The sequence below is a fragment of the Rissa tridactyla genome, chromosome 10 (genome assembly GCF_028500815.1).
Source record: "Rissa tridactyla isolate bRisTri1 chromosome 10, bRisTri1.patW.cur.20221130, whole genome shotgun sequence".
Taxonomy (NCBI): Eukaryota; Metazoa; Chordata; class Aves; order Charadriiformes; family Laridae; genus Rissa; species Rissa tridactyla.
The window spans coordinates 18,359,423-18,380,872 of NC_071475.1; the positions used below are offsets into that span (position 1 = coordinate 18,359,423).

Genomic DNA, 21,450 nt, shown 5'->3' on the forward strand with positions numbered 1-21,450 from the left:
GTAACTTGCTATGTAAACCCATGTCTCTTACAGCAAACTCACTTACCTGAGTCAGGCCTGTCAGGCCTCCCAGGTTCCCCTGCCTTCCCCAGAGAGGACAGCTGCTCCCTACTTTAAGGAATCAACTGCCATGTGGCATCGAGGCCTCTCGGGAAGGCACTTAACGCACGCACCGTAAGACCACCTGTAGAGTTTGCCTGAAGAGCAGAGGGTTGTTCACGTCTGGACAGCCACCCCGTGGGATTTCCTTCGTGCTTTGGTCACCACTATTCTTTGATTCCGCCTTCTGGCTCTCCGCCAGCTTCCACAGAGCTCTTCAGCAGTCACTCTGCAACCAACTCTTTTCTCCGTCCTGCTCTGGAAAGGGACTTGTTGGGCTCCAACAGCAGGGAAATCCTTTCGGGTGACTTGAGCGGTGAGCGTGGGACAGTGGCTGAGGGGCAGGGGGTCCTGGCCCTCCAGGAGGGTGCTGGGCTCAGCATCTCCTTCTGAGGCGGATTTGGGGGCTCCTGCCAGCCTCCTCCGTCACCAGGACTGCGTCCCACAGCATGGGGGAAGCCCTGGCTTCAAGCAGAGACCCCTCAGCCCAGTCACCAGTGGACAGCGGGGCAAGGGCCAATGCTGGGGCTGGGGCCATGGTTTTGGCGGGGTGAGCCACAAGGGCCGTGCCGGGTGGGGTGGGCACAGCCCACATTGCCGGGAGACAAGCGATGGTGCTGACTGGGCCGTGCCAGGCCAGGGGCAGAGACCCCCGGTCCCAGGGGTGGATGTGAGCTTCCTCCAGGGAAACTGAGCAGGCTGCGGGGCCAGCGAGCCCCCAGGCACACAGCTGTGGCGCCGGGCAGCCGGCCAAGGCCATCCCGCCAGGAGGGAGGTGGTCTGGGGAAGGTCCTGCCAAGCCCCGGGCAGAGGAGAACCCTCTGGGCCCAGCCCCTAACGCTGCCCCTCCAGAAAGGGACAGGAGGAGGAAGCCGACAAATGAACGTGGCATCTCCCAGTGCTGAGATTAATAGAGAACTTTATTGTGTCGGAGAAGGCGGATCAGGGCCATCACACAGCGCACGACTGGTCCCGCCTTGTTGTCTGGGACGACTGTAGGGAACTTGGGCCAAACGTGGCAAGCAGGAGCGGTCTTCCATCTGCACAGGCCCAGGGAGGCTGGAATGGCTGCTGCCCTGAAGTGCTGGGGAGCCACAGGAAGACCCCAGTGGCCACTGGCTGGCGGTGCTGCGGCTGCAGGTCTTGAGTACCAGCGAGCTGTGGGAAGGCCCCAGTCCTGCCGGGCTGGCTTTGCTGCTCTCAGCACTTGGTGCTGGCTTGCAGCTCCTGCCTCAGCATCTTGTGGGCTGGCTGTAGGGATTTTGGGCCTGACGTTGCAATCAGGAGTGGTCTTGCACCCTCTCTAACCCAGAGGACCTGGAGCAGCTGCTGCCCTGGAGTGCTGGGGAGATGGAGGAGGACCCCGATGGCACCCGCCTGCTGGTGCTGGGGCTGCTGCTCTTGGGTGCCAGAGATCTGAGAGACAGCCACGATGATGCCTGGCTGGCGGTGTCAGTGCTACTGGTCCCAGGTGCCAGGGAGTGGAGGGAAGGCCCCGCTCCTGACTGTCTGGCGGTGCCGGGTGCACGCTGGGCACACCAGGATGCCATAGGACTTTCTGTCGCCCACAGGCTCCAGGCAGATGAGGCAGGTGGTATTCGCCTCTGGAGCCGCCTCCACTGCCTGCTCGGGGCGGTGCTCCCAGCAGAAGGACCTGGGGGGCAGAAGAAAGGGATGGGTGAGGTGAGACATGCTGGGTCCTCTCCTGGTGGGTGGAGGAGGAAAGAGTCCAGAGATTAACAACCAACATCATTGTGCCGGTGTAGGAGGATCGGGGCCAGCACTTGAGGACAGCCCACATCACGTCCTGCGGCGGCGTTTGGGCTGGATGTAATGAGTTTGGGCCCTCCGTTGCAAGCGTGAGCGGTCTCGCACAGGCGTGGGCCCAGGGGCACTCGGATGGCTACCGCCCTCAAGTGCTGGAGAGCCGCTGGAGGATGCCGATGCGGCCTGGCCGGGGGTGCTGGGGCCGGCGAGCTCCGAGGTGGCACTGGAGCCTGTAAGGGGAAGCAGGAAGGTCAAGGGCACGGCCCCCCAGGCCCGGGGCAGGATAGGCCAGGAGCGATGCCCCCAGCCCTCCTGGAGCAGAGAGGCTCTGCCAAGCCCACCCTGGGCACCCGCTGCCAGGCCTTGCCTGGCCCCTGGCCCCCGGGCACCCGGGTGCTTTGCCTCTTACCGGTGCCCAGGCCAGCACAGCTGTCGCACTCCCAGCTGGCCGTGCTGCTGCTCAAAGAGGAGCAGTGTCTGTGGGTGCCCTCGGCAGCGCAGGAGGAGCACAGGAGCAGTTCCCAGGGCCTGGGGAAGAAAACACGTCCATGGCTGTGAGGACAAAGTGACCGCAGCACAGGACTGTCTGGCAGAGCTCTTGCTCTCAGTCCTTTCGCTTGAAGCCCTCGGCCAGACTGAGATCCCGTGCAGAGCCCCGGGGTGCAGCGTTGGCCACTTACCCCTCTCTGTCTGCCTGCTCCCTGCCTCCTGGGCAAAGGCACCCACTGGCATCACAGCGGCTGTGCCGTGCAAGCAGCGCCTCATCTGCATGGCTGTCCCGTGATGGCAGGCTGATGGAGAAAGGAAAATTGATGAGGCGCCGCTGCCCCGGCGTAAGGCAGATGCAGGGCGCCCCTGCCCTTCCCCCCCTGCCCTTTTTCCAACTCCTCTGTGAAGCTGAAGCCCAGACTCATGGCACAGCGGAGGGCCAGGACCACTGGGGCAGGCCCTGGCACGGCACAGCGCTTGCACCCTCCTGTCTCACGAGCCAGGCAGAAGGACACCAACCTGAAGGGGATTCGGATGCCCATGGTGAGCATTTCCGAGGGAAATGCATCCCTGTCCCTGCACAGAGGGCACCGGAAACCAGCAATGCCATCACGCACAGCCTGTCCCTGCAGGAGAAAGATAAGGAGCCTGAGTGAGGCCCGGCGGTGCTGAGCGCCTGCTGTGGCCTGGGGAGAGAGGAGGACTCCAACCTGGATGCAACCTCTGTGGAACCAGGCGTGCTTGCACGCTGGGCACACCAGGATGCCATGGGTCTTCTTGTCCCCTACAGGCTCCAGGCAGATGAGGCAGGTCGTATTCGCCTCTGGAGCCGCCTCCACTGCCTGCTCTGGGCGGTGCTCCCAGCAGAAGGACCTGGGGGGCAGAAGAAAGGGATGGGTGCGGTGAGACATGCTGGGTCCCTTCCTGGTGGGTGGAGGTGGGGAGAAGAGGTACCTGTACTGAAAGAAGAACTGGGTGACGCATCCACCCTCCACGGCACAGGGGAGATGGAAGCTGCGCTCGCAGCTCATCTCCCAGCAGGTGATGGTGGCCCTGCTCTCTCCACAGACAAAGCAGTGCTGGAAAGAGCACCGCAGCCCCCATCAGCAGCAGCCTCAGGGCCTCCACAGCCAGCCCCACACCTCCAGGCAGGGCACGGGACATGGCTGCGCCTGGGTCACAGCCCGCAGCTGCGCCTGGCAGAGGAGGCTCCCGTGCTGGAGCCTCAGTGGAGCAAGACCTTTGTCCAGAGCCAGTTGGAAGGGCAAACCTCTCCTGGCACAAATATCCCTGTTCTTGTCGGATCCTCACCTTCTGTGCTGCCCAGTCAACTGTCCGTCGAATGTCTTCAGGGAGAAATCCCAAGAGTCCCAATTCCTCGACTCGATGCTGGCAAAGGCCGTTGGCAAAAAACTGCAGAAGAGCAAAGACAAGGAGCTGATGAGCAGAGCGGGGCAGGGACTGCCTGTCGGAAAGCTGGAGGGAGCCCCGGAGGAACTCACCAGGCAAAACTCATGGGCGCAGAGCCCATGCTTCTTCAGCTTGCGCCCGCAGATATCTGGGTCAGCCTCTGCCCGGCGACACAGCATGCACGCTGGAGGGGAGAGAGCAAATGGCACCAGGAACGAGCACCTCTGCGGGGCCGGGGGAAGCGTCCCTGAGGGATTGCCCCCACGGGCCCGACTGTCCCTGCCCAGCTGGCTCATGGGCAGGGCTGGAGGCCTTGGGGAAGAAGGGGGCATTGCAGGCAGGGGTGTCCCAGCAGGTGCCCACTGTCCAGCCTGGGCCCCACTTGCAGAGCTCTTGCCTCCCCCGCCCACCACTCCCAGCCCCACGCTGACCGCCCTGACAGCCCCTCTGCCAGCCTTGAGAAGGGATGCTTTGCTCTCACCCTGCTCCATCGAGTCGAGGGCCTTCCGCTTCTTGCGGACATGGCACACGTTGACATTGAGTTTCCTCATCTGACCCTGCGGGAGCAGGAGGACACAGGTGACCCTGCAGCACAGGCCCAGAGCCCCGAGGTGAGGAGGAGCCCCATCCCTCCCCTGCCCTCTCCTCACCTCTCCAGGTCGCACTGACACCCGGCCTGGGCCAAACATTCCATTTCATGCACCTGGCACCGTGGGTCACCATGGCCACTGTGACATCGGCAACGCGGGCCTGTGTGCGCCCCAAACGCGGACAGGGACACCCTCGGCCACCACCTCACAAGGGTGCCTGTGCAGTGCCGAGGCTTAGGCCCGAGGCCTCAGCACTCACAGAACCGGGGCAGCTGCTCCTGCAGCCAGGGCAGAGTCACACGCCAGGTCCCCCGGGGCAGCCGTCGAGGGTGGCACTGTTGGCTGAAAGGTGCTGGCCAGGCAGGGCAACTGCAGGGCTCCCACCCTGGCCAAGGGTCGACTCTGCTCCTGCCACGGGCAGCGCTGCCAGCAGGTCGGGGAAGGTGATCCTTCCTTCTGCACCGCACTGATAAGGCTGCGCCTGCAGCACTGCCTGCGGTTCTGGGCTCCCTGGTCCCGGAGGCAGAAGCCATCTTTGAGCTTGGCCTGGGCTCACACAGCCCATCGTCTCAGGCACGGTGGCCGGGGCACAGCACAGGACCTCGGGACGGCACCTCAGTGTCACAGGTGGCCCCACATCTTTCTCCTGAACTCCTTAGCGCTTTGGTGACACGCTGCCTCCACAACAAAAAGCAGCGGGACCACAAGCTGGGAAGTCGCGGCAGGAATGGCCTTCTTCCATGGCAATATCTGTCTTTCAGAACCAGTGTGAGCTTTTCCTTGGTGGGGTGGCAAACTGCAAGTGGCTGTGGGGCAGCTTCAGAGGCACCAGAAAGGGGCATATGCGAGCAGAGAGCATGGGAGCCCCCTCTCCTGTGCAGCTCTCGCCCTGGCCCCCGCCTTTACAGGTGGATTTTGGGCACTTCCCTGCTGGAGGAGTGGGGAGGGAAAGCTTTCGGGGAAGAGTTTGTGACTCAGCTCTCTATATCTTGACAAAACTCTCCCCTCGGCTCAGTCTTGTGCCAGCAGCAAGCCTGGTCTGAAAGGCTTGGGTCTCTCCTCTGGGCAGAGCCCAGGGCTGGTGGCCACTCACTGTCACAGGCCACAAGCCCCCCCGGATGCTCCCCCAGGGCAAAGGCTGAACTGCTCCCCAGGCTGGCCGCACCCCAGGGTCTGGACCCCAAGCCGGGCAGCTCCCACCAGCACTGTCTGTCACAGAAGGTGAGTTTTGTCCAGTCTCTCCCAATCTCCCTCTCCATCCTCCCTCAATGCCTGTTATTTCTGCTTCGCCAGCTGCTGTGCTTCCTTGGCCTGACGTCTCACTCTCTTTGGTCTCCTGTCCAAACGGGAGCTGGGCTGGGGCTTTTACCATCTAGTATTCCTTGGAAGAAGCAAACCTCAAGCCTGTAAACCAACCCTACTACTGCTATAGTCCGCATCCCTAAGTGGGAAACACACGCAGAGGCAAACACGGAACGTCATGCAGGAGGGCACCTCTTGAGACCATTTAGTCCAAGCACCAGCTCAAGCAGCATCCCCTGGCGCAGGCTGCCCAGGCCCCTACCCACGCGGGTTTGCTTGTCCCCAGGCCACAGCAGGTAGCCGCCAGCCCGTATTTGGGGCACACAAAAGCCAGCAGTGGGGTCACCATGACCCACGGGGACAAGCCCACAAAAAGAAAAAAGGGCTCAAGCTGCACACCATTGCATAAGGATCAGCAGTGTTGCTACATAATTAAGCTAAAAGCTTTCAATTGTACATGTCTGAGCACGTTTTTCATCGCTTGACATTTTTTCGTCCATCCAAAGACTGCAAAGGCAACACTCATCATTATAAACCTGCAACTTGTACGTTCTGAAACTGCCAAATTCAGAGCTCAGACCTGCAATAAACACACCATTAGTGAACCTAAACCAGCAGCCTAACATCTAATTTTACAACTTCTGAATTTCCAAATTTTCAACAATTAAAAAAAAAGTCATTACAAGGATTAAGACTGAAGTAGTAAAGAAACACAACATGAAGAAAAATGGTTGTAACAAAATGAAGCATTTTTCTATCCAGTAACGGAAGTTTCACTAAGCATAAATCCTTGAGAGAAATCTTATCAAATATATTTAACATTTGATTTCACAGACATGACAAAATAATGTTTATTGAGAGAAATTTTTCATTTTGGCATTTAAAATCTCAGACAAAAAAAACCCAACAGAGCGAAAGAAAGAAGTTTTATGATTAACCTTTGGAACTTCAGCTTACAGCTTTCAGATTGTACTTAACACCTGTAAATACTGCTCAAGCCCCTTTTTTTTTCCTTTAGCTAAGGCTTCAGAGTATTTTTGACAAGTTAATCAATACCCTCATCAAAGAATGGTACGCTGAATTAAATAATCTGACATAGCTAGCATGGACACACACTGCGTGTGCCATTAATTTGCTTGTAAATTTCAGAAGTTTCTGTTCTACACTTCAAAACACTGACAACGCAATCTCTCTGCACCACATTATGTTCTACGTCAGCAACAGTAACGTTGCTATTGGTCCTTGTCCTAGTGTCTTCAGCTTTTCTTTTATTTTTATGGGTTTTGGGTTTTTTTGTCAGACTGTTTATTTTCCAACCAGTTAAGCAGCCCACCATGCCAAATAAGGGCACCCTTAATTACATCTCAAGATGTAAGCTGTGTGCAGCCTTCATACATGTACTCCCCATTGGTAAGAGTGGGAGCTCTCTCCATGAAGTCTGTCAACCAGGTTATGTCAAGAAGGGTGTATCTTAGATCTTCATTCATTACCCAAGAGGCTGCTTGAAGGAAAGCTCAGAAAAGAATGATGCATAAGAACAAAATTACTCAGCTCTCTTTCACTGTACTGGCCAGCTGAGAAGACAAAATAACGCTCAGATGGCAATCTTACATTGCCACTCCATATCAATGCTTCCAATAAACACATGTGGAAACTTTTTTGCATACAGATCTTATGCAAAAAACACAGCCCTTTACTGCAAGCATGTACTAGAACTGTTCTGCACATGAGCATTTCATGTTCCTTTCTTCATATACCGGGAGAGGAACTGGCTTCTGACAAAGTGGATCAGCTTGGTCTCTGTGCAGAACATAGTAACGATGGTTGCTGCAAAGCATAGAGCCCCCACACTGATGTGAAGCAGCCTTGCCATCCAGCCCTTATCGCAGCAGAAGAATACCTACAACAAAGGAAACAAGCAATTGCAGGAAAACTATAGTCGGCACAAAGTCAATTTACTGTCTCAATAAAAAACAAGGTCCAGCACCTCTCCCGACCACGCTAACACCACCATCAAGATGATGGCAGTTTTGCCACATGCACTGATCCTACAATAAATCAGCTTCAGTAGTCATAACACTCGCTTTCTTAAAATTCTGTCAGCAAAATTGAGCATTCGGTAGACACCTGGTAAATGTGGAAGTTACTATTATTTGGAATGCAGAAATACGTTAATTGAGATATTAGGAAAACTCTGATGGTGCTATCACACAAGTCTACTATTTTGCAGCAACGTATTAGGCTATTTTCTAACAAAACCTCACTGGAAATCTCCCATTCCAAAATATCAAGCTCTGCTTTCTAAGACCTAATAGATTTTTCAATCTGTCAAATTTTTGTACATTGAAATGCTATCATCTCCGTAACAATTAGTCTGCACAATTACAATCTCATAGTCTGAATAAAGTGATAAATGTGCTCTTGGCAATTTTTCTTTCTGTTTTTGTATTGGTTGTTTTTCCTCTATCACTTTTTTATTACCAAATGTTTAGTAACAGTTTCCTTGTGCTACTGCAAAATTTCCATTATTATTAAGAAGTAAAGACATGGATTTATCTACAGACAGCAGAAACGTGTTAAATTTTCTATCACTTGTGAGATACACCTTCTAGAGGTGGCAGCGATACCTTTGTATCAAAGAAAATCTCTTAACATTGCATCTTGCCTTGCCTGTAATGGAAGTCTTCCAGCCTTTTTTGCTAATGGCATTTCTCTGCTTGTGGACACACATTTGACACCGACTTTCACAGTGAAAGCAACATGGGAGAAAGATGCTCACCTCTGAGAAACCAGTGATTACTCCACTTATGACATAAACCAGTACCAAAAATGGTGAGGGAAGCAAGCCTGTCAAAGGTCTGTAAGTGCTGTCTTTGAAGTAATCATAGATATAGTGGATGCTGTGAGCTATTCGAATGCCCATGTTAAAGCAGTTGGCAAGGATAAAGCCTACACTGCCATACCAGTGGGTCAAGAAATAAGAGATGCACAGAAACGTGAAGGACAAGGCCAGCATAACAAAATTGTACCTAGGGAGAAAAAAAAAAAAAGAAACAATTTAACAACGTATACAGTTACAGCATTTATTTACTAACTTTATCTTTAAAGAAATACCACAATTTATTTTCTAAAATAAGGAACAAAAAAATTTCTTATCTTCTAGTGGTAGAAGATAAATTTGAGAACTGAGGTTAATAAAAAAAGAAGTCATTGAAAGGATGGAAAATACATCAAATTAATCCAAGAACTACATTACGTGAAGGAAATTCTATTTCACTAATCAGCTGTATACTCATTTCAGAAAGTCAAATTTAGTAACAATGATTAGTAATGTAAAAGCTAGGGGATTTTTTGCTATTTTATTTTAGGTATGTATTAAATGCTCAGCAACAAGATGATGCTTTATTTAGTTTCTGCTCCAAACAGTGGCTTTGAAAACAAACTGACACTTCAAAGGGGTGATGAAAACAGCCCTTGCTAAGTCTAAAACATACTACTTTGACTGTGGAAAGCAGACCTTATTGACATTGATTTGAAAAGGTCTTGTACGGGACAATTGCTGCATAAGCAAAAAAAGCTTAATGGTAGCACTGGGAAGGCAACCAGGCTTCTAAGTCAATAACGCAGGATGAACACAGAATCAAGAAATGATCCAGGCTGGAAGGGATCTCAGGAAGTCATCTAGTCTAGCCTCCTACTTAAAGTAGATAAACCACTGAATTCAGACCCACAATTTAAATCATTCAGAAGTGTACCTGATATACAGTTGCAAAATTTTAATGAGTTTTAAGTGATAGACTGTCTTAAAAACTGTAATTTCAAGTGCATACGTACAGAAAACAAGACTTCACATTTAAATTACTTTTCCAGTTAGTGAATTGCCAAAAGCTAACTTAACAATCTTTTTATTTCTTAATTTCTGACCTTTTTACCCAAGCATTTAAATACTTGCTAAAGCTTCTACCTCTAAATCTACAAGCAGACAGCTAAATAAGGAGTTGGTTTTCAGCGGGGCAGGATATTTTTATGCTGATTTCAAATGCACCAATCTTTTTATGAAAGGTCATTACATATAAATTTTTAAGAAGATCGGTGTTTATCAACAAATACAAGCATGTAAAAAACAAAAATAGTGCATGTTTCCTTGCCCATCTGTTGCATCTGGCTCTGGAGACTAGGAACACAGTTCTTAAAGTGACTGCAGAATGAAATTTGCTCTTCGGAAAAATACATTTCCAGGCACATATCCAGGCAGAACAATTGTTCTTTTTACATACTGAACTCCAGGCAAACCATATGCAGATTAATTACAGGAATATTCTGGGGACACGATTTCCTACCTGTCTACCTCTTCTTTGCACATCAAGGCAAACGTAAAACATTCTGTTACTCCATTAATAGCAAGAAATAGGACATATAGAGAGTAACATCGGAGGAGATCTGGACCTAAAAAACACATTAGAATGATAAGTAGATTATTATTTCTTTTATAAAACCGCATTGTTTATACACTAAGAAATAAAAGTTGTAACATTATCACTAATACTAAACTTAAGTTCATTTGAGTAGGTTTCCTGTCTGGATATCTTGAGAAGAACACAAATAAGCAAGGCAAAATAAAAACAAAAATAAAACCCGAAATACACAAGCACAGTAGTTACTATAGTAACAGAAAAGACATCCATCAAAAAAAAAGTATTTTATTAAAAGGGATTTCCTAACTAAAAATTAATATTTATCATAACCCAAATCTGCTATTGTACAGAAATTTTTGGAAGTTAATCCAATAGTCATTATGAGGTACTAAATGCAATAAAATGTATATTTTGAACACAACAGTAAGAAAAACGAAAAGGCTGTTCAACACATTCAAAACAGTGCTAGATAAAAATTATACTCAGATTTTTATGGGTCAGAGAATTTATACACGACTTCGAAATTCTCCATTCAGACCTTAATCTTTTTCTTGTCCTTTAAAAATTGTAACACTGGGAAAATAATCCCACGCTTTTTAACAGGTCAGTGAGCATCCCTCAATATTCCTTCTTGATGGCTGTAATGTAGTTCATATCACTGAGCCTCCTCGTGTTTCAGTTGTAAAGAACAACTGCCAAGTGAGCAGTAAATACACTGCAGATGTGGGGCAGAGCTGAAGACTTTCTTTACAAGTATGCATAAGAACGTTAGACTAGAGAGCAGTCAGAAAAAAAAAATATCCAAATGAATATATACATGAATATCTGGTCAAATAAAGCCAGTACGCACGCTCAACATTTCATTTTCACACATTATCATCAGGTAAAAAAAAAAAATATATACTTCTGAGTCATTTGACTTGCATCCACATTCCTAAACATAGTCCTTTTCAGTCAAGTAAGCATGTCTAACAGATGAGGCCCAGACATTCATTCTTGAAGAGGGACAGAAAACATTTTCTTCATAAAAAGAGTTGGCTGCTGAAGTCCAGAATGACCGCCTTTCACAATATTTGCTTTCAAAATTAGAAACCAATCTGATAGGACCAGCAGCAAGACAACTCAAAACAGCATGCAAAAGTTATTAACATTTTTTCTTGGTTATGCAGACACAGGGTTTTCCTCAAAATCACTATACAAATCTAGCACCAGCTTCCAAACAACATGCAAGGGTCTAAAGCAGAAATACCTAAATGGTTAACACTTAATAACAGAAAAGTGTCAATGGGGTTAGAATATATCAAATTATCTTAACACCGAATAAGGTAATTGCAATTAATTTTAATACCCAATGAGCAATATTCCAAGGTTATGGTTTGAAGGTGCAGAACTCTGACAGGTGCAACTGTCTTCAATAAAAGACATGTCACATGCTTTCCTCTTCCCTGTAACTTTCTCTTAATTGTAATAGATGTGAAACGGAAAATTCGAGCTAGAACTCTCCCACCATGGCGCACAGGCAAAAATTTCCAGACAGAAATGCAACAAAAAAGCTCCTCTGAGGAGCTGCTCGATCTTCGCCCAAGATAGATCAGGTAGGAAATGAAACATTACACACAGAAGGCAGACTGTTTTTTCTAGCAGGAGCTACTGTAAAGTCAACTGACAAATCACCGAAAGTACCCAAGAAAACTCCAGGCTACAATTTGTGTGTTACCATTTCAAGAAGGAGGACTCAAACGAACCTCTACTTTCTCTCCTGAAAATCCAAGCTGACCTACAAATTCCTTGACTGCTTGCGTGGAGCGATTTGTAAAACTTACCCCTTAATATGTACAACTATAGCAAGATTGTTACCATTATGTGATTTAGCACTATTAAAAAAAAAAAGTATTATTGTTTCTATGCTAAAACTATGGATTCTTTGTTTCCGGTTTGTTGTATGGGTTCTTTGGGGGTTTGTTGTTATTTTACAAAAGCTGGAGTTAGCAATTTCACATCATGGAGTCATCGCACAATCTTTTAAAATGTCCTTTTCCAACTATGTCAGATTGCAAAAAGGTAGAGCCCCAAACTTGATCATGCATATTTAGAGCTCCTCAGTATATTTTAGTTTAAGGTGACTACATATTAAAGATGCTATTAACAAAGGCATGAGTTCTGGATCCAGGCAAGACAAGTCACTGATTTAAAACAGGAGTTTTACCGAAACAAACAAAAAATCTGCTGATTTGCCCAAGAATTCATAATAGCTGCAGTTTCTCTTTTCAAAGAATGGCTTTTTTGCCAGCTCTATAAAAATCTTTACCTGTTCCAGAACTGAGCATTGAGCCTCCATAAATATCCAGAGCCAGCTGAGAATAGGCATAGCCAAAAACCGTGATGGTAAGGCCAATCAGAAGCACAAGTTTCAACAGCAATTCTAATACATTTGCAGCCATAGCAACATCATCCTGAAAAAAATGTAGTCAATTACATGAATCAGAATCAATATAATAGTTATTTTCACGGAGAAAAGCTATTTCATGTAAAGAAAAAATCAGTTTGCACAGTGTGAAAAGGTGTGAAACTTATCCTTTGTTATTGAATTATCCATACACGTGGTCTTAACTTCCAACAATTTTTATATATTTATTATTCCATGCTGTGTTTTACACATCACAAATTCTACACAACTATTAGCCATGAACGTGTCTGTTCAAAGAAATGTGCAAACATCATTTGCACCTGTTTAACAGTTAGTAAACGGCAAAGAAGAGCATGGCATCTGCCCAACGCCACAGTTTGAGTCAGCAGGAGGGTCAGATTTTTACTGCTGCCCGGGACTACCGGATTTGCCACAGCAACAAGCAACTTGTCAGTTCTACTACCTCATTACAAGAGGCATTTTGTAATTCCTGTACTGTAATTTCAGTACATACAGTGAAAACTCATAACCATTTTGCCAGTTATATATATCAGGTACACTATATATGAAATATACATATACGTACATCTTTCTTAGCCCACCAATGTGCTGAAGCATGGGATTTGTTTAACTGCAAAAAGTTGTCATAGTATCAGACAAAAGCCCAGACTGACCTTCAGGCTGATGAAGAGTTTCTTACATAGAGCACGTGTGAATATTACTGTTTGGAACAAAGCTCTTGTTTGTTTAACCATCGATATGCCACATACAATTCAAAAGCTCAAGAAAAATACAAGTCTTTTCTTCCCAAAACAGTAGGTAAACATTACTGTTTAATACTTAACAACTACTTATATTTTCAAGTCAAATATTTTCAGACAGCATTTACTTTATAGAAATAATATGTTTTCAGGATTTAAGTAATTGCCTAGGCAGATCTGGAAATACATGCTACACTAGGGTTTACATCACCTCACCCTGTTTGGAGCAGATGATTATAAACTTCCTTTATAATACAAGACAGTACTATGCCACTGTTTATCTTAATTTCTTTGGTTCAGCCTCACTCGGTATTTTTGTCCTCCACTTCAACTTTTCAATTTTAACAGCATTTATAGTCAAATTTGAACACACACTTCTGTCAGTCACACTGCTGTGATGCAACTTATCTGTAACATAAATCAAGCATTTGACATGTAATGAATCCAAATTAAACATACCTGCTTCTGATCCTTTACATTCTTCCCTCTTTCCAACACTTTAGCAAAAAAGACATAAAAACTCTCCTCAATAGGCAAAAAGATAAACCTGGCCACCAGTGAACCAAGATTATTCACGATATCATATACACCTAAAAAAAAAAAAAAATAGCAGCAACCTGTAATTTTTTTAGACACATTTTAATTCTAAGTCTCTAACAATGACATGAATTCTAATTTAGCATTTCCACTGAACACAGAGAAAACAAATGGAACTTAGTGCAACGTTAAAGCAGTGTTCCCTAAAAATTCTGACAGTCAGCAACCACAGCTCAAAATTACAAGGTTTGCTCACAGAGAGCAAAGTTAGGACAAAAAGCATCAACTAGAGAGATGTGAATCTAGTAACAGCACCAAACCACGTTTAAAGTTCTTACTGTAGAGGAATTTAAAAGATCCTGATGAATTTCACTAAATGAGAACAGAAGTGTAAGGATTTACCGATACAGGAGAAGAGAAAGGTATCTATTTTTAGTGTGAGGATTTCTTTTTACTTTCACTGAAGTGGAAGAGCAATCCCACATGACATTTTACCAGCGCTTCCATTAGCAAGATACTGCTCCAAACCTGCTATGACATCTATCTATGGGTGTGTGTACATATATATACACACATACATACACACACAGAGTACAGTCATTGAGAGGTATATGGATAAATGCTTTACTTATTCACAGTGAAATAAGAGAATAAGGTTCTGGCTGATTTCATAGGACCTGGAACCAACATTTCTCAACATTTTGAGAGTACAGGCATTTTTGCACTCATAGCTCTTCTGAAGACCCCTCAATTCTTCTGCATGGGAGGAGGACCAGAATGGCTCCAGTTACTTGTGGCAAGCACATCTACTCAGTATTTATGGAGGAACATACTACTGCCAGCAATTAAAAGTAATTCAAACTAGCCAAGCAACTTAGAACAGTAGGCCAACAATTACAGCCTATTTTCCTTCCCCAAGCTATAAAGACCCAAGGTGCTGCCAACTCACTCATCTGAATGGCTACTGCCACACATTACTCTGTAACCACTCTGAATTCTTTTTACAGAACATAAATCAGTTTTGAGATGAAATGCTATAAACAATGATGTTCTTGCCACCATAACAGCTAACACAGGTTCAAAAGGAAGACAGAAAACAGCAGGAAAACAGAATTACAAAAACTGAAGACAGAAAACTATAACAATAACACACCAAATACTAATACAGTTGTGGGTTTTTTTAAGAAGAAACAAGATACATGGTATCACATATCCAATTGGAAAGGTTTAATCCAAACAAAGAAAAAATTAAAATCCAGGAGCTTACATTATTTTCTATATCTATATCAATCTTTCACTGAAATGTATCTCCAAGTCACAAAGGCGTTGAAATCTTCTCAGACTTTCACGTTATCTTCACATACTTCAAGTCATTTTCAGAACCATCTGAAGAGCAGTGACTAAGAAAACTGTGTCACCATTCCACAACACCATTGCACTTACCCTGATCTCCAAAATTTAACACGTTCAAAAAAGTCATCACATATCGTTCACCTGTAAGTTCAAAATAAAGAACTTAAGAACAAGTCCCTAAATTTTTCCCAATAGTTGTTCAGGCACTTCCAGTATTAAGTATTTAAGAGACGCAGTCAAGCGGGACAGCATCTAGCTCAGAATACCCTCAAAAACTTCATTCACGTTAGTAACATCTGCCAGCAACAATCTCTAGAAGTCACATGCCCACATCCCCTACCAGCTTTCTCAATCTTTAAGTCAATTTTGTAAATGGTATTCACTACCCCTTCTCCACCACAACCATACGCCAAGCCTCACCCTCTGTCAAAATCTGTTTCAAGAAGGATTGTTTGAAGAAACTCCAAGTCAACCGTGCTTCCTTCCAGTTGACAAAGGTCTGCAAAAAAAGAAGTACTGAAATGTAATAAACATGACTGAAACTACGGAGTAGAAATAGAAAATACAAAGCCAGTACAATACTCTAGGCTAGCTCTAAATGTACTGATGAGAAAACCCCACAATATCATAGCTACTAACAACTAATCTAAAATAACGCTAGATTCAAGTCCTAATATCACTCTGATCTGACAGAGTCTTTCCCTTGCTGAAAATTACTATTGTTGCAGATAAAGTACCCAAACAAGCTTTCTACAGAAAGTACTTAGAGATAGGAACAAATACCTCGTGCTGTTTAGCACACCAATATAACTTTCACCTTCATTGTAGATCTAAATTGTTTACTGCTCTTCAAACTGTCCCCACAAGTCTTGCAACCAAGAACCACCTTTATCTTTTCAATCTGCAAATATTTTTCAAACTATCTTCTTTCTCACTGTGTCTTTTCATTTCTTTCTTTGCCTCATTTTTTTTGAGAGGGCATCAGAGATATTTGAGCGCCTGTAGGATGCTGTGTACCACCAGGTTTATTTGTGGAAAAGTCCGGGTACCAAAATCCATGGTAAAATGGTTCTTGTTTCTTTCCTGCCTTAGATCCAGTGATACCTGGTCATTCCCCTGTGCGTTGGAGATTTCTACCTCCAGTTAAGAGTTTGTGCAAACATACTAAAAGATAAGTCAGCAACAAGCCCACAATAACAAAGAGGTCAAATTTCATAACATTCTTCTGGCAAGGATTTTATTGATACGAACCAAAGCTCTCTCAAGAACAACTTAAAAATCAAGAAATAAACTGTGCAACGTACCTCATCTTCCACCAAGTTAGGTAAGAGAGCTTTCATTCTTGCAACTGGAAATGACTTCTTTGTTGCTTCAGGAGACCCCAAAAACATCACAAAATAAATTACATAGCTCATCACCAGAACACTGACGTATAAAAGCTGCAAAGTTAGGGAAGGAGAGAAGAAAAACAACCAGTGATACAAAATTAACTTACAAAAGTAGAATGTCATGCTAGAATTCCAAATTCAGTGAGAACCAAATGTAGTAAGTAGCCCTTATCCTTGTCAAATTTTCAACTAGGTAAAGACTTTAACTCCCCAAGAATGCTGTTGATTTTTTTTAATATGTAAGTTATCATAGCCCTTTGCCAACTCTTATGTTCTATTCAGCATTTTTTATTTAAAGTCCAATTCTAAAGCAATTATTCACTTAGTCAAAAAACAAGTCAACACAGCAACATCTACACTTCTGCCTTTGATCCGTTATAAACTATCTACTATAGCCACTGCAAAGGCAACAAAAAAAATAACTAAATGTCCACATCTGAGGTGGATCACATTTTCATTTCTAGGTAAACTGATATTGTGCAGGTCATAACACTATTTTTCAGGTGCCAATATACCCATTCTTCACTTCAGTAAAGAAAAAGTTTTAATCCGAGTATGTGTTACACATGATTACCACTTCCTGATAAGCTGATACAGGTTGGTGGTACAGGATGATAAAATTACATGTGATTATAATCTTCTACACAGTAGACTCCAAAGTCTAACATTAATACTGAGGCCAAGTGGTGAACAGAGTCTTCAAGCATTAGAATGTGTAACTGATTAAGAAGAGTTGACATAAAACTTATACAGAATAACATAACCTTATTACCTAACATAACCTAAGCACAGAACAAGGTGCTTTCTTGTACCTCCATTAAACTGCTCAAGGTCAAAGTGCCAAGTCAATAACGAGTATCAGGAAAATACTAAATACAAGTGCTAAATCTTAAACCTCCCAGGAGTATTTTCTCTACCTCCTCAAAGTTATTTAGCAGCCTAAGTGTCAAAGGCAGCAGCAAATAAAAATTCACACAAATCAAGAAGTTCTAGAGGAAGAGAACACAGGAAACTTACCTGAGACAAGGAAAAAATGTAGAGGCCCCATTGAGGATAAAGAACTACTAAAATAACCGTCAAAATGCATTTTGACACTACTGAAAGGCTTTCAGCAATTACCTTTAAGAAAGGGAAGAGAGAGGTTTATTTTCTGCCAACTTAACCACATACACAAACTTAAAATACATCAGTTTCACACACAGAATTTATGTGGGAATATAAGACTTTCATAGCCAGTGTGGTTTTATCACAGAATTTCTTTTTGCCAAGCTAGCCACATTAGATTGTAATTTCTCCGTAAATTTTCTATTCTTGCATTTCACAATTTTTCCATTGCACTATCCCAGTCCTTTGTATGAGACATAAGGGAGAAAATTTTGCTTGAGACAATCAGATTCTCAATTGTTGCATTTCACAATTTCATACAATCACTTGAAATGCAAAATTGTGGAAGCTATGTGTCTCTCCCTCCAATTAAAATTCACGATTAAGTATTTAATGATCACTAAATAAACCAGCTTTCTTGCTTTAACAGGTACAAATTCATATCCATGTTACAACTACGTCATACAGTACTAAACAGTACGCACAGATTTGTGGGGGTTTTTTATATGCTTGAATATACAAAGACCTAGTTCGCGAATCTGTTCTTTTCAATAGAGAGAGACAATTCCCCACACACACATACACTCTGTGTACTTTACTAACCTTAAGTCTCACAAACAAATGAGCTTGTGCTAAAACCCAGAATGGTTCTCCCAGAAGCTCGATAATTGCAGAAAGACCAAATGCCACTACACCAGCCTGATAATGAGGAACCACAGAAGGATCAGGTACTTCAAGCAAGTGTAGCCAGACTAAGCCCAAGAAAATAGACCAAAACACACCAAGAGGGACTCTAAAAAGTTAACATAGAAAACAATCAATAGAAATGTTACGTAAGCAGAAAAAATATCCCCAAAAATTAGATTAAAATTTCACATATTGCCGTAATAATTAAAAATAAATAAATAAAAAGTCCTGAGGAATTAATTTCTGTTGTTACAATACCAATCATACTTTTCTTGTCATGAACATCTTTAAGGCATTTTGCAAAACACAGAAAACATTTTTCTGACTTGTCTATTTTCTACTCAAGAACCTAATATAAGGTCAACTATCTGCATTTCTTGTTCCCTAGGACTGAACAATTCTGAACTCATCAGCCTGCGGAATACCGCAAACCCCTGACTGCTACAATTTTTATAGTCTGTGATTACCAGGGGTTTGGCAGACAAGCTTGGTTGGATCTTGCTGTAACAGACAAAGATGCCACCACTCCAACTGCTAGTCTCACTCTTCCAAAAATGACTGGTTCTCCAGAGAGCAACAGCAGAGTGAGCAGAAGAAAATGCATGCCTGCACCTCAGGTATGCCAGTTCACAATGCTCTACTGTAGCTCAGAGTCACTTTGATTAGTGACTGTAGCTAAAAAGCCAAACTAGGCACAGGAGTGCAGACGTGTATTACCTTCTGTTGACACTGCTTCAGGAACACGATGCTTCTGGCAGAGTGCAGAAAGTTTTATATCATTGCAGCAGGATCTATTTGACCCTCCCATTATCAGCTCCCTAAGGTATTTGACATCAAGCTCCTAAGATGAATTTCAGATCCTTCAAGAAAGTTAATCTTCTTTTTAAGTTATGCTTCTCTATGAGGAAAAATTTAAAAAGAAAAAGGTGCACAGTCATTGTTAACTCTATCGTTTAATGTCCACTTGAAATGCTGTCAAATAGCAGAAAACTGATTATAATACAGTGAAGAGAACAGATCTAATACATGTAAAAGACAAGCATTAAACTCATCCCTGAAAGAGACAATTCCTCTTCTTTATACCTGGATGCAGATGACTACACGCAACCTCCCATTCCTGGGCCAGATGTAATTAATAGCTGTGCAGTTCCAGGGAAAGTCAGCAGGGTGACCCAATAGAAGATCACCATGCAGGGGTAGTTTTACACCATATCAGACAGGTAAACTTACTTCCCAACCCACCTAATCGTGGCTGCACAGCTGCTTGATGTGACAGAGGGGAAACAGCAGAGAGGTGTGTCCAGGAACCAGAAGGGAGAGAAACAAGTCATAATGTCCACTTAGCTGCAATGTGTGATGGCACTCTCTGGGTACCGCTTCACAGAGACTTTAAGCTATCCACTTTCTGCTATAAATGGCATTGCAGTTGAAAGTAGTTGTCCTACTTACTACCCCCTGTTGCTTAATTCCAACCCTTTCTTTAACCCTTTCACATCTCTCCTGCCCAACACAAACATTTATGTTGCCAGGCCATTGAATTGTACCAGTGCTCAAGAGCAACAGGGTCTTTCTTTAACATCTACAACATAAATGAAGCTTCAGGGTAAGCGACAGAACAAATGGCTGCCAATAACATATTTGGTGATGCACTTTCCCACATGCTCCAGAGAGAGATCAGTTTCACAAACACTAAAACAGACTTGACCAGCTTCCTACATCAGACCAGAAACATGACTGAGGCTACTAGATGCTCAATGCTGAAACAATTACCTCAGTAAATAAATACTTGCTTTAATTTTGCGAGCTCTCGTAAGTTCTAAAGAAGTAAATTTTTAAGGGTATCTTACGTCAGCCACAGTAGATTAATTGTTTTGGTCCAGTTTCTCTTTGTACTTCCACTCAAACAAGCTCTGCGAAATGCCTCCCTGGCTAGGAAGACCACTGTTGAATACAGTAGAGTTAACCTAAAGGAGGTGAGGGGAAAAAAAAAAAAGGAGATAAAATTATTTCTTTACATACTATTTCTGAAATCCTTCATGCATTAGCATCACTGATAGTTTTTATACAGGACTGCCTGACAGACAAATCTAACAGGCACGCAAACAAAACATGGTGATATGAAGCAAATCATCACCATCTTGTAAAGAAGGAGGGAAAGTAGTTACGTGTGATTACTCAAATGGCAAAATCACTTTAAAGCATGCAATAAACCAAAAAAGCAGTCACAAAATTTATTGTATAGTAACAGCATGCAATACACGATTGTGTCTAGCTTTTCCTCAGCAAGCTGATGGTTTAACAGGAAAACAGGGCAGCAGTACAGTACCTCCACTTCAGGCCAAAAAACAGAAGTTGAAGACATTCAACGATCAAACACGTAACAGTAAATCAAAGAGCGTTATGCAAAGCATCATTAGTGACAGACCCTGCAGACCATAGACCCCGGGATCCTGCAGCAAACACCCACACACACTTCCGAAAAGCCCCGTCCCTGCGGGACCCCCGTTCCCGGGGCAGCCTCCGGGAGGTCCGAGAGCGCGTGGGGCCGCGGGACAGGGGCTCCCTCACCTCACGTTGACCACGCCGATGAGCTCTCTGGAGAGGTAGCGCAGAGTGAAGGCGTTCAGCCCGAAGGTGACCAGCCGGAACAGCACCTGTGAAGGAAGCCGAACGGGAAACACCTGCGGGCCGAGCGGGGCTGAGGCGGCTCCCGCCAGGCACCGCCGAGGAGGAGGAGGAAGGAGGCGGCCCGGGGCTCCCCCGCACCTGCAGCAAGGCGCTGGAGGAGGCCAGCCGGGTGGTCTGGCTGAGCACGTCCTGCGCGGCCATGGCCCCCGCCCTGCCCCGCCGGCAGGAAGTGGCGCCGCCGTCGCGCCGCGATCCCGTCAGCGCGGGCGGGGCCGCCCCGGCCTCGGGCGGGCGGCGGGGAAGGAGCCGGCCGGGACGGGGGCGGAGGTGCGGCTCACCCGGCCGTTCCCAGCCCGGCAGGAGAAACCTGTCCTCTTCAGGAACGCTTTGGACATAACACGGGCGACTTCCAAAATAACCGCGCCCTCCAGGCGGCTCGGATGCTCAAACCAGCGCTCAGCGCCGGCTTTGTGCTTCGCAAGCAGGTACTCCACCAAAACCACCCCAGAACTG

At 45.2% G+C, this 21,450-nt stretch overlaps 2 protein-coding genes across 3 annotated transcripts; both read right to left on the reverse strand.

The window, feature by feature from the left end:
* Positions 1-1,046: 1,046 nt before the first annotated feature.
* Positions 1,047-6,384, reverse strand: PHF7 (PHD finger protein 7). Its single transcript, XM_054216344.1, has 10 exons — positions 4,416-6,384; positions 4,247-4,322; positions 3,858-3,949; positions 3,667-3,768; positions 3,310-3,434; positions 2,875-3,228; positions 2,547-2,657; positions 2,276-2,394; positions 1,848-2,096; positions 1,047-1,753 (listed from the first exon to the last, which is right to left on the reverse strand). The coding sequence occupies exons 1-9, from the start codon at positions 4,452-4,454 to the stop codon at positions 1,900-1,902; spliced, it is 1,215 nt and encodes a 404-aa protein (XP_054072319.1). The 5' UTR covers positions 4,455-6,384; the 3' UTR covers positions 1,047-1,753; positions 1,848-1,899.
* A 110-nt stretch (positions 6,385-6,494) lies between these two features.
* Positions 6,495-21,225, reverse strand: RFT1 (RFT1 homolog). 2 transcript variants are annotated; one of them, XM_054216341.1, is made up of 13 exons: positions 21,076-21,225; positions 20,878-20,963; positions 20,157-20,273; positions 18,226-18,415; positions 17,536-17,637; positions 16,435-16,569; positions 15,551-15,629; positions 15,221-15,271; positions 13,700-13,830; positions 12,381-12,525; positions 9,998-10,103; positions 8,437-8,686; positions 6,495-7,557 (listed from the first exon to the last, which is right to left on the reverse strand). In XM_054216341.1, exons 1-13 carry the CDS (start codon positions 21,136-21,138, stop codon positions 7,393-7,395), a joined length of 1,620 nt encoding a protein of 539 aa, XP_054072316.1. In that variant the 5' UTR covers positions 21,139-21,225; the 3' UTR covers positions 6,495-7,392. The 2 variants fall into 2 exon arrangements, with proteins under 2 accessions (XP_054072316.1, XP_054072318.1); XM_054216343.1 differs by lacking the exon at positions 8,437-8,686.
* Positions 21,226-21,450: the final 225 nt, after the last annotated feature.

Excerpts from the sequence above, each read along its gene's own strand:
- RFT1 (XM_054216341.1), bottom strand. The coding sequence starts at position 21,138 with ATGGCCGCGCAGGACGTGCTCAGCCAGACCACCCGGCTGGCCTCCTCC. Across the intron at positions 16,570-17,535 it reads ACATTTTTTCCTTGTCTCAG|CTTTTATACGTCAGTGTTCT; the intron begins GTAAGTTTCCTG and ends CTAACTTTGCAG. Across the intron at positions 15,272-15,550 it reads GAAACAGATTTTGACAGAGG|GTGAACGATATGTGATGACT; the intron begins GTGAGGCTTGGC and ends TTGAACTTACAG.
- PHF7 (XM_054216344.1), bottom strand. The coding sequence starts at position 4,454 with ATGTTTGGCCCAGGCCGGGTGTCAGTGCGACCTGGAGAG. Across the intron at positions 2,395-2,546 it reads GAGCAGGCAGACAGAGAGGG|GCCCTGGGAACTGCTCCTGT; the intron begins GTAAGTGGCCAA and ends TTTCTTCCCCAG. Across the intron at positions 2,097-2,275 it reads CTGTGCTGGCCTGGGCACCG|GCTCCAGTGCCACCTCGGAG; the intron begins GTAAGAGGCAAA and ends TTCCCCTTACAG.